Below are 14379 nucleotides of genomic sequence, written 5' to 3'. Positions count from 1 at the left end.
GCCTGGCACCTGCAGCCCTGTGACCTTCCGGGCAAATAGCCCCAGCCCCAGTGGCCCTCCAGGACTGACCCCTGCTGGTGGAAGGGGCCCACTCCCCATTGTTCAGAGAGAAACACTGAGCGCAGGGAGTGCCCCCGCTGGGCCCTGGCCTTGCAGGGGGACCCGAGGGGAGCTGGGAACTGCCTCCTGGCGCCTCTCTGGGGCACCGATCCCACCGTCCCCCTGGGCCACTGAGCACCCCCTCCATGCTGGCCACTGTGATCTTGCTGCTCGGAGGGCGCATTGCCGTGGCGTTCCCGCGGCCTGACCTCAGGGGGGGGGGAAGGCCGGCTCTCCTGCCCAGAGCCGATGGGACCGAGGCCCGAGGGCTGGAGACAGGAGCGGTCACAGCCTCTGGGCCCCAGGCTTTTGGCCAGCTGGGCTGGCTGGGCCCTGTCCACCTGCGGCCTGCTCCATCTCCCCTGGGACTGCCTCTGGCCACGGGTGCTAGAGGGAGGGGACATGGGATCTTGCCTATCACCGAGTCTCCCAAAATAGCCGAGGCCAGGGCGGGGCAGGATGGGTCCAGCCGGTACCAGCTCAGCTCCCCTCCAATGTCCCCTAAAGTGTGAGTCACCGTGACAGCTGTGGCCGGGGCTGGACCTCAAGGCCCTTTCCCACTGCCTCTCCTCCCCCAACCTGACCAGCTGAGGCCACCCACCCTGTCCCCATCCGCCCCCCAGGGTTTCCCGTGTCTGGATGCGGGAGACATCGGAGACCAGAGACGGGGAGCTCTTTGTCAGGGGCACACAGCTGGACCAGAGCCCAGGCCACCTAGCCAGAGAAGAGGCGGGAGACTGGGGCCCGGTCACTGGCCAGGAAGGCCCAGGAGGGCAGGAGGCCCGGGCAGCAGCATCCCTGAGGCAGTGGCTTCTGCCCCAGCCCGGTGCTCACGGGAGCCCTGCTGGGCCGCGCTGGCCGGTGGCTGGGGTAGGGGTCCGTGTTCCGCCCCTGGACCTTCCCTCTGGAGCCTCTCCCCCTGAGCCCCTCCCTGAGGTCCAGCGCTGCCCTCCCTGTCGAAGCCCCCCACCTTCCTGGGAGAGGTGCCAGGGAGGAGGGCAGGGGTGGGGCCCACGTCACAGGTGACCCCAGCTGGCCATGGAGTCAGGAAGACAAACACGCTGTAACTGGGTCAGGGACCGCCGCCCGGTCCTCCCTCGGCCTCTGTGGGAGTCAGACCAGGTGAGCAGCAGGGCCAGGCACTCTCCCGGCCCCACACGACCTACCACGCCAGGGGTCTGGTCCCCAGCACCGCCGATGCCCACAGGCCACCGGGCAGGGAGACAGCAGGGCCAGCAGCAGAGGGGCTCTGCGCTCCACCAGCCCTGGCCGCCGTCCCCAGGCCTCCTCCACTCACGCGGGACCCCACGGGCGGGGACTCAGCCCAGCCTGTCACCCCCTCCCCAACCCCGGGTCCCCAGGCTAAGGCGCCCACCGGCAGGGAGGGAGGCGGGGTGGTGCTGGCTCCATCTCCTGTCCGTGTGACCCAGGAGCAAACGGCCACCCACAGGGGCCTGTCTCTCCTTCTGTACAACTAGAGGCCAGGGACGTGGCGGGGCGTGGGCGCCCGCCTGCTCTGGAAACAGAGATGCCAGGCAGCGGAGGGACAGCGGTGGACTGTTCCCAGAAACCCCAATTTGGCTGGAACTTGCTGGCCAGAGAACAGATGCTGGGAGGGGGACACTGGGGTCCAGGCCTTGCTGAGCGCCCCCATATTCCCTGGCAGCAAACTAGGACGTGAGGCTTCGTGTCCTGTCTCCACGCCTGCTGAGCCCGTATCCCGCACTCCTACGCATCCGTCAAAGCCCGAGTTCCAATGTCCTCTTCTCCAGGTGGACGGCCAGCTCAAGGGCAGGCCACTGGCGAGTGGCAGTCTGCGTATCTGCAGCCTTGGACAAGCCCTTCCCCCGGCTCAGCGCAGCTGGGCCCCGCGAGGGAGGGAGGCATGGGGCTGCGGTTATGGTGCTGGGCACGGCTGTGACCCCGCTCACTGGGATCCGGACGTGGGGCAGGGTGGATGCTGAGCAGGTGGGTGACAGTGTCCGGCCGAGCAGAGCGCTCTGAGGGCATCTGGAGGAGGGCATCGGGGGAGGGTGAGCTGAGGAGCCTGGAGGCCTCTTGCAGAAGAGGACACTTGAATGGGGACCTGAGGGATGGCAGTGGGGGAGGGGTTTTGAGGTGGAGGAAGCTGTGCAAAGTCCCTGGGGCACAACTGAGCCCAGAGGCACAGTAGGGGGAGGAGGGAGGTGGGGGGGATGGGGCGGGGGTGGTGTAGGGTCCCGGGAGCAACCGGGGAGAATCTGAGTGAGTCCAGAGAGTGGAGACCCCTGCCAAAGTGGCCCTGGATCTCCCCCGACACACCCCTCAGTGTCCCTGGAGAAGTCTGAGGCTGGGCCGAGGCTCAGGGAGGCGGAGTCTCTGCGGTGTCAGCTCTGGGGACAAGCTTGCCTCTACTGTCCAGAGGAGGCTGGGTGTCAGAGCTGAAGTCTCCGCCCAGCATCCCACAGCCACAGGCTGCCCGGCTGGACCGCCAGCCTCACCCCTGAGCCCCTGAGCACACCGCACGGCCCCTCGGCCGCGGCTCCGGCCACCCGGGCTGCCCCCGTCCTCTCTGAACCCCACGCCATCGTCTGCCTGTCTCTCCTCTGCATGCCCAGTGCACGGCTGTGTCCATCTGGGGGTCTGACAGAGAGGCCAGAGGCCCCACAACCGTGCTGGGCCTCCTAGGCCACCCTGACCCTCTCCCAGGGCCCAAAGCTGGGGTAGCGCGGGCAGAGTGACAGAGTGCACACACGGCACAGCAGAGCGGCGGACAGTGCTGAGGGGGGAGGACAGGGCTGCAGCTCTCGTGTGGCACCTGCTGTATGCCAGCACTGCCCTGGGAAGACCTGGGAGAGACTCATGTCCCACTCGAAGTGGGTGCCCAGGCCCCAGAAGGCCAGACCCGCCCCCAGCGGGCAGAATCTGTCATTCATGCGAGAGGCATTTATTGAACACCGACTGTGTGCCAGACCCTGCACCAGACACCTCCAGTGTCCCTGCAGGCTGCCCTGCGGTGGAGGCAGCGGGTGACACAGTCCGGGGCAGGTGGGGCCCGAGGTCACATCCCCAGAGTTGCAAAACTGGGGACAAGGACAAGTGGATTCCCAGCATCCTGAGCAAGACCTTCACACGCATCTGAAGGACACGCCGGGTCTGCCCCGCGCCCCCACCAGGGCTGCGTCCTGCACCAGGGCTGCGCAGGCTGCGGCGGGCGTGCGGCTGGGGGAGGCGCCGGGTCGGGGCGCCCGGGTGGGGGGCAGCCCGCGGGGCCTGCGGCCTCCAGCCGGCGGACACAGCGGTGTTTCCCATCCATTTAGTGCGCGACAGGGAGGGAGGCGGCTCTGGCAGGAAGAGGGAGCGAGCAGGGAGAACGCTGACTCGCCAGAATCCAGCTCGGTGATTTACAGGGAGCCGGCCCTGGCTCCAAGAGGCACCTCGCCCGCCGCAGAGAGGGGAGGGGAGGCGGGGAGGCGCAGAGACAGGGGGACACAGGAGGAGGGGGGTCAGGGGGAGCTGGCCTCTGTGAGCCCCACCTGCCCAGGCCAAACAGCCAGATGGGCAGCAGCCCCAGATCCTGGCCCCACCGCCGTGCTGTGCCACCCTAGGCGGGCCCTGACCCTCTCTGAGTCTTGGCCCCTCTCCCAGCTGCGAGGTGCTGGGGCTCCCTGGTCCTGCATGACCCCTGATGCCCCTCCAGAGCCCACCCCGGGCTGGACGCAGGCCTCCTGCCTCCCCATCTCCCCTGGCACTCAGCAGGGGCCTGTAAGGAAGGCTTGGCAACCCAACAGGCCGGGCGCTCTCCCCCAGCCTCAGTGTCCACGCTGAGACATGGCCGTCAAAAGGTGGGGGCCAAACGGGTGAGGGAGGGTGAATGAGTGAGGGAGGGACGGCGGCCGAGGTGGCCCAGGCCCAGCGGGGCCAGGGAATCCTCTTGCTGGGCCGGGCAGCCAACAGGGATTTGGCCCCAAACCCGGAATAACTAACGTGGCGGTGGCGGCGGGCGGGCGGACGGGCGGGAGGCCACCTCCCCGCCAGCAGGATTTATGGAAATAACGGCTCCGCAGTTCCTCTTAAGAGTAAAAGTGAAAAGGCACTTGAGTCACCGCCGACCGACCGGGACAGGCTCCCAGAATCCTCCAGGGCGGCCGCTGCAGCCCCACTCCCCCCCCCCCAGGCCGGCCGGTGGCACAGTGCGGGCTGGCACCAGGCACTGCCCCCCCCCAGGCCTGGGCTCCCCAGAAGGATCCGGGCCGGATCAGCTAAAAGGGAGCTATTTTAGGTTGGTCTCAGGTTGTGAAATTAGCCATGTGGGAGACCCAGAGAGGACAGGGGGGAAGAGGGGGACAGGGAGGAGGGACAGAGGCAGGGAGGGACCACTGTGAGGGACAGGAGAGGAAGCGGGGTCCCCCGTGGGGCCAGAGGGGCTCAGTTTGCGCCACCCGCAGGGAGCCCGCTGCAGGGCTGCACCTGGACCACAGAGGACCCAGGGGGGTCCCAGGCTCCTGTGCAGGACAGGGTGACCAGGGGGGGGTCTCGGGGAGCCCCTGAAGTGGAGACCCCCGGCCCGGGCTCTCTCTCGCCTGTGTCCCCATCTCTGCCCCGTCTCGGGGCCTTCACTCAGACCTGGATCTTTCGAGCCCCTCAGCTGCCCCCTGGCTGACCCCACCCTGCTCCTGGGGAAACTGAGGCACCGTCCACACAGCAAGTTCTTTGGGGCAAGGCTAGGCTGTCCCCTCCCCCAAGGCAGCGTGGACGCAGGCCTGTCCCTGGACCAGCCTGTCGGGGAATTCCACAGCAGCAGGCCCTGGACCAGCCTCCCAGGTGGCCCTGCAGCCAGCCCAGCAGGGAGCCAGGGAGGGGAGGCAGAGGGTGAGGACGGGCACCACTGCCACTACTAGGAGCAGAGGCTTCAAAGCCTGCCCAAGGCCACACAGCAGGCCCTCCTCGGGGGGCTTCAAGGGGACACCTGCCCTGGCAGCCCTCCTCCCCAAAGCTGCTCAGAAAGGAAAAGGGGCAGGGGCTCACCAAGGTCACCAGGGATCACAGGAGGCCTGACACCCCCGGCCCAGCTCCCCCCTTCACTGCGGGGACACCTGAGTGGCAGCTGGAGGGCCAGTGAGAACCACCCTGAATGGGGACTCCAGGCTCATGCCTGGGGGACCTGGGCAGGGACCTGAGAGCAGCCAGGCTCCCTCCAGGGACCCCTGCAGCCTGCGCTGGCTCTCTGCTGCACCTGCCTCAGTCTCCTGACACCTGGGGAAACTGAGGCTGGCACCCCACTGGCCTAAAATCGCACAGCAAAATTGGAGGGGGGTGCCCAGCTGGAAACCACGTGGTCCTGGGGGCCTGGGGAGGCAGTGGGGGCCAGGAGTCCCCTGGGGAGTGGCCTGGGACAGGGCAGCCACCCCCTCCCCACACACCCCCTGGGTCACTGCAGAAGGCTCAGCCCGGGGCAGTCTGGGAGTGCGGCCAGGGGTGACAAGCTGCTGCGGGAGGGGGCAGGGGCAGGTGCCGGGCTGGCGAGGGCGCGCAGCTCCGCAGTGCCAGGCCAGACCCCGCGCCCGGCCTCCGGCCTCCCCGCTGCTCTGGCCGCTCCGCTCTGGCAGCTCAATAATTCAGAATCGATGCGGCGAAAATACCGGGAGGGTGCTGGGGGTGGGGCGGCGGGGCAGCCGGACGTCAGAGCACCCTCCCCGCCCCCGCGCTCCAACTTCGAGCGCCCCCTCCCCCTCCACGCACACGTGGGCCAATAATGGGGGGAAAGGCGCCCGAGGGCTGCGGTGGCGGGTCACCACTTGGGCCGGGGGAGGTGGGGACCACGCAGAGGGATGCTCTTCTCAGCACAGCTGGGGAGGCCCAGCGTCCAGCCGGGACCCCTGGGTTCCTTCCTGGAGGCGGCAGGCGCCTCGCGCACAGCCCAGCCTCCGCCGCGCCGGGGGCTCCCCCTCCCGACCTTCCCGAGCGCCGGGGGCATCGCGCCCCGAGTGGAGTGCAGGGAGGACGCGGCTGCAGCCCCAAACCCGCGCCAGGAGCGCGAGGGGTCCCGGGGGGCGGTGGGCGAGGCCGGGGTCTCGAGTTGGGGTCCAGGGTGGGGGTCTCGGCCTAATGGATCCTCCGATCCTCCACCGGACCTGGGCCCCGAGGAGGGGGCACCGGCCCGGGTGGCGGGAGGGACGCGCGCCTTTTTCGACCCGCCGCCGCCAGCTTCCAAACTCCCGGGCCGGGCCGCGGGGGCGCGGGGCCGGGGGCGCGGGCTGGGGGGCGCGTACCTGGGTCAGGCAGAGCGGGGACGAATACATCCCGGGCGCGGCGGGAGGCGCAGGGCGGCCGGAGCGGGCGCGCGGAACTTACTGAGTCATTTTTCCAGCCCCCCCCCCCCCCCCCCCCCCCGCGCGGCGCGCTCGGCTCGCCGCCTCCCGCGGCCGCCGCTCCTCCCTCCCTCGCTCGCTCCCTCTCTCCAGCGCCGCCTCCCTCGGTTCCCCGTCTCTGTCCGCGTCTCTTCCTTTCCTGCCCCCCCTGTCTCCCTGTCTCTGTCCCTCCCTCTGGCAGCCTGTCCTCTCCCTCCCCCCAATTTCTCTCTCCTCCCACCGCGAACCTCCCACTTCTCAACATCCAACTTTCAAAGAAACGAGGGAAAAAAGAGCGCGAGCGAGGAAAGACCCCCCCACGTCCCGCGAGCCCCCAGCGTTGCTAGAATTACCCGTCCCCACCCCGGGTCTGGGACCGCTGCCCGGGACCCACGGACCCGACCGCAGCGGGTCCCCTGGGGCTGCCCACCGGGGTCAACTGGGAAGGTCGGGGCCGGGCTGGTGGTGGACCCCGAGTGTCAGAGGTGAAGGTCCAAGCGCCCCCCCACTCCCCCCCGCCCCGAGCTGGCCGGGAAGTTGCAGGAACGAGCCAAGGGGGGAGGGAAAGAATGAAGAAGTGACGTGCGCAGAGGCCGGCGGGAGCGCACGTCTTTCGCCTTAAAGATGTACGACTGACAGGACGCACCGCAGGGCGCACGGCAGGGGGGGCGTCCCAGGACACCCTCTCTCCCTCCGGCCCCCAGATCCAGACAGGGACTGCAGTTCCGGCGCTGGAGAGGCTTGGAAACGACGCCCCCTCCTTTGGACAGAAGAGCTTCCACTAATGGAGGGGCCTCCAGAAATCTGTTCGGGCTCAGCCAGTGCCAAAGGGGTGGGGGCAATTGGCCTCGCCCATATTTCTCCCCAGACCCAGGATGACGGTGGCCAAGCAGGAGGCTGGCTTGCCAGATGAACCCTCAAGGCCCCATTCCCCAGGTCCAGCCCAAAAGGACAGCCCATTTTGCAGCCTGGGAAAACGAGGCACAGGGAATGTGGACTTGGAACCAGGCCACCTGGCCCCAGAATCCACATTCTTAGAGCGCTGCAGCTCTCACTCTGCAAGAGAGGCACAGGCCAAGTCCCCAGAGTGGAGGCCCCCAGGGTGTGTAAGGCCAGCTGGGCCCTCCCCAGGCTCACACTCTCCCAGCCCGTCTAGAGGCTGCTGCATCCCTCATCCCCACCTCAGGTGTCCTCCTGGCAGAGGGGTCTGTGCACAAGAACAAACAGCATGACAGCCCGGACCTTCTCAGAAGCCCACTCAGACCCCCCTGGAAAGCCTGCCCATTTGGCTCAGCATTCTGAGCTGGACGGGCCCTTCTCCCCAGCCTGGGGCAGCTGCCCAAGCTCAGGGCCAGGTGCCTGCAACACTTCCCTGTGGCAGGGGAACCCGGGGAACACCAGCACCTGCTCAGGGTTGTGAGCCAGGAGGTAGCAGGACCCCACAGCCCCTCTTCCCTGGCCCCCCGAGACTCCCCACTGCATGGGGTGACTACTACCCAAACCATCCTGCACTCCATAGATGCTTTTCTTTTAAAATTCACTGTGCAGCTGGGGAGGGGGGTGGCACTTAAAACCCCAGGACGATGGGGACGGGTGTCTGGGGATCCAAATGCCAACCTAAGGCCTATTTTATTAAGACGTGCCGCGAGCACATACAAGGTAAACCCTCCAAGGCACCCAGAAGCTGAAGTCCCCCAGCTGCCCTGCAGCCTGGCCCCCCTCCTGCAGGAGGGCTCCTTTTGAAGGTAAAGTTTGGGGTACACAGATGGCCCTCGGGAAGCCTCAGCTTCCTCATCTCAGGACACACCTCAGACTGGACTGCTGCAGACGTGTTAATACTCCTGCCCGGAGGCTGGGGGCAGCTGCAGGTGGGAGACGCTCCACAGCTGCCCTCCACAGCTGCCCACCTCCTCACTCGCCCACTCGCTCACTCGCCCACTCGCTCACTCGAGTGCCTGGTGAGTGTCTCCTCTGGCCAGCGGCTTAACTGTTCCCTGCCTCAGTTGCCCCCTCTGTGTAATGGGGTGATGACCGTTCCTGCCCCTCTGGGCTAGGGATAAACCAGCCAGTGCCCAGCCTGTGGTGGTTTCCTAAGAAAGCAACTCGCTGATCTGGACCTCGGTGGAGGGACCGGAGTGGGCACAGGAGATACCAGAATGTAAAGCTCATCTGTTGAAAAATGAAAATGCCGTCTCCCCCTCCCCACCCCTGCACTCTCCCGTAACTGTCCCACAGAGAAGGTCACCCCCAACAGTAGTGCTCGTAGCCAGCTTCAGGCTCGGCCTCCACGCCCGTCTCTGGAGATTCTGCCGAGGCACTGAGGCCGCGGCAGGACGCAGCGGTGGGGAGCAGGGCTCCTCTGTGGGCCACTCAGGGCCCGGCCAAGAAGCAGCCCAAAGCCTCACGTCCCCAGCACTGCGGGCATTGGTGGGGGGCCATTCTGGGTGCCACAGGGCATGGAGCAGTATCCCTGGCCACTGCCCCGGCCAGGAGCATCCCTTCCCCAGATGGACCACCAGAACCGACCCCAGACGTTGTCAAGTGCACTCTTGGGCAGAGACATGCCGGCTACAGGCTCAGCAAGAAGCTCACAAAGCTCAGTGAGAATCTTTTTTTCTTCTCTACACACGCCCACCAAATGCACAGGGTCCTTTATGACAACACGAGTGTGTCCCTTCTGCAGATGCCAGGGCCCCTACACGAACGTGCACACACCCTTCACTGAGGATGCAGGTGTGTCCTTGAAGTGAACATGCGTGTGCCATTTATAGGAATGCACACGCGTGGGCTTGGGCTCCACGCCGAGCTGGCGGAACCTGGCCTGGCTCTAGGTTAGGGCTCCCCTCCAGCACCCAAGCCTCACAGGGGTCTTCCTGAGACCTGAGCCTGCTCTCTGGCAACTGCTCACACCCAGAGGTGTGGCAGGTGGGTCTGAACCTGGGGACATTAACACAAAGACCTCCAGCTTGACTTTGGATTCTTGGCATCCTCTTCAGACGACTCCAGGGGCTCGTGTAATAAAGAAACACACACTGAGGGCCACTCAGGGCAGCCAGAGACCTGGGGACCCTCACAGCGGTTCCACGGGGCCCACCCTGCCAGGTATGCACCTGCTGACCCCCTCCCCCCCTCGCAAGGGTCCATGGGAGTTGCGTCTTTCAGAGGAGGAATGAGAGGTCCAGGTGGGACGTGACACTGGGCCGACACACACAGGCACACCACAGACACACACACGTCACAGGCTCAGAGAGAGGCAGGAGACCCAACCTGACACAGTCAGGCGGAGACACAGACTCAAGGAGGAACAGACCCCCCACTGGGAGCAAGGTCTCCAGACCTGGCCTCAGACCCCACCCAGAGCAGAGCCCCACAGGCCCCCCCCAGGTCCCCGCAGGACACAGGCACACCATGGCCTCACAGCGCCCCACAGCACAGCTCTTCTCAACCACAGGGGGACAGAACTGCCCCCAACCACACCAGCAGCCACGGACACACACCACAGTCACAGTCCACAGGACCACACACTCCTGTGAGCACACACACCCCACCGTGGACCCCCGTGGTGTCACACAGGCAGTGGCAGGTCACACCCTCACCAGCACACACCTCTGCCCCCCCCAGGATGACAGCCACCTCCTCCCCCTGGGCCTTGCAGGGACACCCAGGGGCAGGGGAGGGGTGGAGGGTGGGGACAAGTGTGGGTGCTGCGCCTGTGTGCATCCATCTCCAGGTGTGAGCGGGAGTCTGTGTGTACCTGCGTGTGTGCAGCTCTGTGTGTGCACACGGGGGGGGATACCTGGGCTCTGAATGTGACACACACACACACACACACACACACACACACACACACACACGGCACGAGAGGGGTGCAGCCTGGGTGTGTCTGGCTCTGCGGGAGTCCCTGGGGGGCGACCCTGAGTGCAGGGAATTGTCCTGGGACCCTGGGGTGTGTGTGTGTGTGTGTGTGTGTCTCAGTGTGCCATGGCAGGGCTAGTTTTCTCCCCTTCCCAAACCCATCCTCATATGGGATGGGGTTTCAAAGAAAAAAAGCTGAGACTCTGGCCTGGCCTTGAGGCTTTTATATTTAGAAAATTATATAAAAACGCGCCGGTGCGGGGTGGGGGCAGCGCGGATTCCCCCGGGCGGGGAAGAACTCGGCGACCGCTCTGCTTCTGGTCCACCCGGGGCCAGCGTGCAGGCAGGCCTGGGGGCGGCCCCGCGCCACTCGGGTCTCCCCAGCACAGGGGTCTCAGGGCTCTCACCCCCGGGGCCTGTCCTAGCCCCACACCTCGGCAACCGCCCTCCCCCAGGGACCTCCACAGCCGCAGAGGGAGGGAGGAAACCCCGCCGCCCCGCCCCCTCGGGGCAGGTCCCCGCGCACGCGCAGCCCCTGGGTGATCGCGTCCCGGCGCCACCTCGCGCCGGAACCTCAAGCCAGGACCACCTTGGGCCCAGCGGATGGGGGACCCTGAGGCTGGGGGAGGTTAAGGGGTCATAAAGGGGTGAGATGAGGGACAGCACTCTGCAAAGGCAGAGGAAGGGCCTGCCCCGCCCCCAGCAGCCCCGGCTCCAGGAAAAAAGGAACTGGGGAAGGGGGGCCATCCCCAGGGACACTCAGCGCCCGAGTCACACGCACACAGCGACACCCTACAGCCTCCTGGGACGCAGCCACACGACAGTTTCCCACTCACCAACAATATTCCCATCCCACAACCGCCACACACACACACACACACGGACACACCACGCACGGTCACCCGGGGACACATGGCCCCAGGGACACACACAGTTTCACGAGACCATCCCGCTGGGACGCCCAGCACAGCCGCCTAGTTACCCAGACGCACAGGCTGTCCCATAGCCACACAAAGCTCTGACACACACAGGCAACACAAAACACACGTGGATACGCACACATGGATGCATAAAACAGAGGACGCGTCGCGACCCGCGGACCCACGGACAGGTACCGGACCACTCAGCCGCACAGACCGCGGACGCTCCCACGGATTCTCGGGCTGGCGGGTTCAGAAGCCCAGGAGCCCCCCAGGCACCCCTCGAGATGCAACGCTACGGAGCCCGCGGACAGGACACCGGGATCCCCAAGTGCAGTCTCTGCCGCTCCCGGCCTGGGGTGCGCTTGCCAGGGACCTAGGGATCCCCCGGGGCTGGGACCCCACGCGCGTCGCAGCGGGACCCGGGTCAGCAGGAGGCGGGGTCCGGGCGGCGCAAGGGCAGGCCCAGCGGCTGGCCCAGCGCGGCGCCGAGCACGGCCGCCCGCCCGGCTCCAAGTTCAAGGCGCCCGGCAGCGGCCGCGGCGCGCTCTCCGCCCCTCTCCGCAGCGGCCATTTTCCGCTAGCTGGCGCGCCGCGCTCGCCCGGGCCGGGGCACCCCGCTGAGGCCGCCGCGACCCCCGGCCCGCACGGCCGGGACCCGCCCCCCCTCCTCTGCTCCGGCTACCCCCGGGTTACGCACTGGAGGGTCGTGCACCAGGGCCGCGCCCTCCGCCTCGGGTCTGGCCCGGGAGGGGGCGGGGGGCCGGCGGGGGGGGGGCTTCTCCCCGGAGCCCCGCCCTCCCCGCCAACTCCGCGGCGCCCGCGAAGGGCCCCCCACTTGGGGTCCCCCGCTGCTCCCCGCGCGCCAGCTCCGCCCCCTGCGGGGGAATCGGCGGGTGGGGGTCTGGCGGCGACGGGCAAGCGGAGAGGGGGTCCCCGCATCGAGCCGCTCCTCCGGGAGGCCCCTGCCTCCTGCCCCCCCAGACCTTGCAACTTTCGCCCGGAGCCCACGCACCACCCCAAAAAGTCCCCGGGCGAAAACGAAAGTGGGGGCGGCGACGTACCATGGCGCTGCTGCGAGGAGGCGAGGCCGGCGCCGGAGCGAGCGCGCTCGGTCCCCGGCGAGGGGGGGCCGGAGGCGGCGGGAGGAGGCGGCGAGGGAGGGCGCGCGGGGGAGGGCGCGAGCGCGCGAGGGAGGGGGTGCGCCGCGCCCGCCCCCCCCCGCCCGCAGGACCCTCCCCTCGGCCCGCCCTCCCCCCGGTCCCGCGCGCCGCCCGCGCTCAGGCTGCTCCCCGCGCCGGCTCCGGCTGTGGCGGCTGGTGCTGCGGCTGCATCCCGGGCCCGGCCCGGCCAGCGCCGAGGGAGGCCCAGCGAGCGGCCGCCGCGGCGGGTCGTGGGGCCCCGGCCCGGTTCGCTGCGGAGAGAGGATCCACCTTCGCGCGGCGCGCGCGCGCTCGCTCACACACACACACACACACACACACACACACACACTCGCGGGGGACGGGGACACACGCGGCTGGCCTCCGCGACTCCGACACGGACACACACCGCGCACTCGGTGCCTGAAGCGTGTTACATACACAGCCCAGGGTGTCACCCAGACACCGGGACCGGGCTCACAGCCCGCGGGATGTCGCGGACACGCACCTCCTACAGGATTCCGCGAACACAGACGCACGCCCTCAGGCTGCGGGTTGTCACCTAGGGACTCACAGACTGACAGTCACAGAGACACTCAGACCTAGACTTGACCCCCGCACCGACCCCAGACCCCTCCCCCAGCTGCCCGGGCCCTGGAGCGCAGGTGTCCCGGATACACAGTTACACACAGGCACGGCGGGGACAGACGGGGACAAGACAGACTTGGACACCAAGGGCGACAGACCTGGAGGCGGGGGTCCCCTGGGGGTCCCGCAGGGGCTCCAGGCGGGGGCGGGGGGCGAGCGCCGTGGCCCTGTGGGTGTGGGGGTGCGGGCGCCCCCTCCCGGGTCAGGATTAATGGCGAAGCCTCCGCAGCGGGGGCGGGGCCGGGCCGAGGCGGGTCAGCACCCCGCCCCTGCCGCGCGGGCCGCCGCGGGCCGGGAAGCGCTGCCGCAGCGCCCCCCCAGCGCTCTCCCGCAGCCCCCCCTCCTCGGGCAGCCGCAGAGCAGGCGCCGCCCCCTCCCCCAGCTCTGCGTCTGGCGCAGTGAGCGAGGTGCGTGGGGTCCAGCTCCCGCCGAGAGTTGGACAGGCGGCTGCCGTGGTCGCCCTCGGGTCTGGCTTTCCCTGCCCACCCACGACCCCAGCCGTTCCCCCCTGGGGCTCCGGTTTCGGGGGACCCTTTGTGGAAGCAGTTCCCTGCTCTCCTGGCGGGACTCTAGGGTGGGGGGCGGGAGGAGAACCAGGCCCGGATGGCCTGGCGACAGCCGGGGACTCCTGGAAGTTGATCCTAGGTGCAGCGGGGGCTGCAGGGCAGCTCGGGGGCTGGGGACTGCCCGGCCACTGCGCCGACAGACAGCAGCTCTGCATACCCAGTAGTTGCTCAATAAGTATCGGCCACGTGGTCAGTAGCCATCCACCAGGAAGCCCTGGCCACGACGGCTCTTGAGACGCTGAGGTGTCCTCGTGGTGCCTGGACATCCTGCCCCTTTCCAGGAAGCATGTCTGAGGCTTGAGAGGTGAACTCGCATCCCGGGGGCCACCCCAACGCCAGGAACCTGAGGACCCTCGCCCTGACCTTTCTCCTGGTTTCTGGCTGGCGGGGGCAGGGCTGCTCACTGGAGACCCCTCCCGCTGCTGTCCCCAGTGGGCCTCCGCTGCCCCCCTGTCTGGCCTGTGAAACTTGGTACCTGGAAGAGGAGAGCGGACCAAGGGGAGGGAAGACGAATCGTCAGGGGCAGGGCTCCGGGTCCATGGGGCAGTCGCGGGGACACAGAGCCGCGGTCCCAGGCCTCCACTGACTGTCCCCTCGCCTTCTCCATGAGGTCACCCTTGGGCCTGACAAGCGTCTGGGTGCTTGCTGTGAGTTCGCGCCCTCAGCCCCTGGGCAGCTCAGCGCCCTGTGCCCATCTCAGGGACACAGAGACCGGCTCTCAGAGAGGTCAGGCTGTCGCCCGAGGTCAGCTAGCAGGAAGTGGTGGCCGGAGGGCACCAGGTGGGGCGTCTCTGGGACCTGAATAGGCTCAGAATCTGCA

General features: G+C 67.9%; 2 protein-coding genes across 6 annotated transcripts in view; one reads left to right on the top strand and one right to left on the bottom strand.

Moving 5' to 3' along the window:
* Window positions 1-1495, top strand: part of Smim44 (small integral membrane protein 44) — a 49453-nt gene extending 47958 nt beyond the window's left edge. Inside the window, exon 5 of the mRNA XM_078028477.1 lies at window positions 1481-1495. The gene's annotated coding sequence lies outside the window, so the exon portion shown is untranslated. The remainder of the gene's footprint in view (window positions 1-1480) is intronic.
* The window catches only part of Nfic (nuclear factor I C), a 51449-nt gene extending 38230 nt beyond the window's left edge, over window positions 1-13219 (bottom strand). For 2 of the 5 annotated variants that reach the window (XM_078028276.1, XM_078028300.1), the window contains exon 1: window positions 6351-6482. In XM_078028276.1, the coding sequence (XP_077884402.1) occupies window positions 6351-6380 (30 nt within the window). In that variant the 5' untranslated portion in view covers window positions 6381-6482. Of the gene's footprint in view, window positions 1-6350; window positions 6483-11342; window positions 11370-12267; window positions 12422-13091 lie in introns of those variants that run through there. The other 3 variants (XM_078028304.1, XM_078028291.1, XM_040291124.2) reach the window with 3 other exon arrangements.
* Window positions 13220-14379: the final 1160 nt, after the last annotated feature.

The sequence above is a fragment of the Ictidomys tridecemlineatus genome, chromosome 2 (assembly GCF_052094955.1).
Source record: "Ictidomys tridecemlineatus isolate mIctTri1 chromosome 2, mIctTri1.hap1, whole genome shotgun sequence".
NCBI classification, from domain to species: Eukaryota; Metazoa; Chordata; class Mammalia; order Rodentia; family Sciuridae; genus Ictidomys; species Ictidomys tridecemlineatus.
Note: the sequence above shows the minus strand (reverse complement) of the source record. Positions and strands in the feature narration are given on the sequence as shown.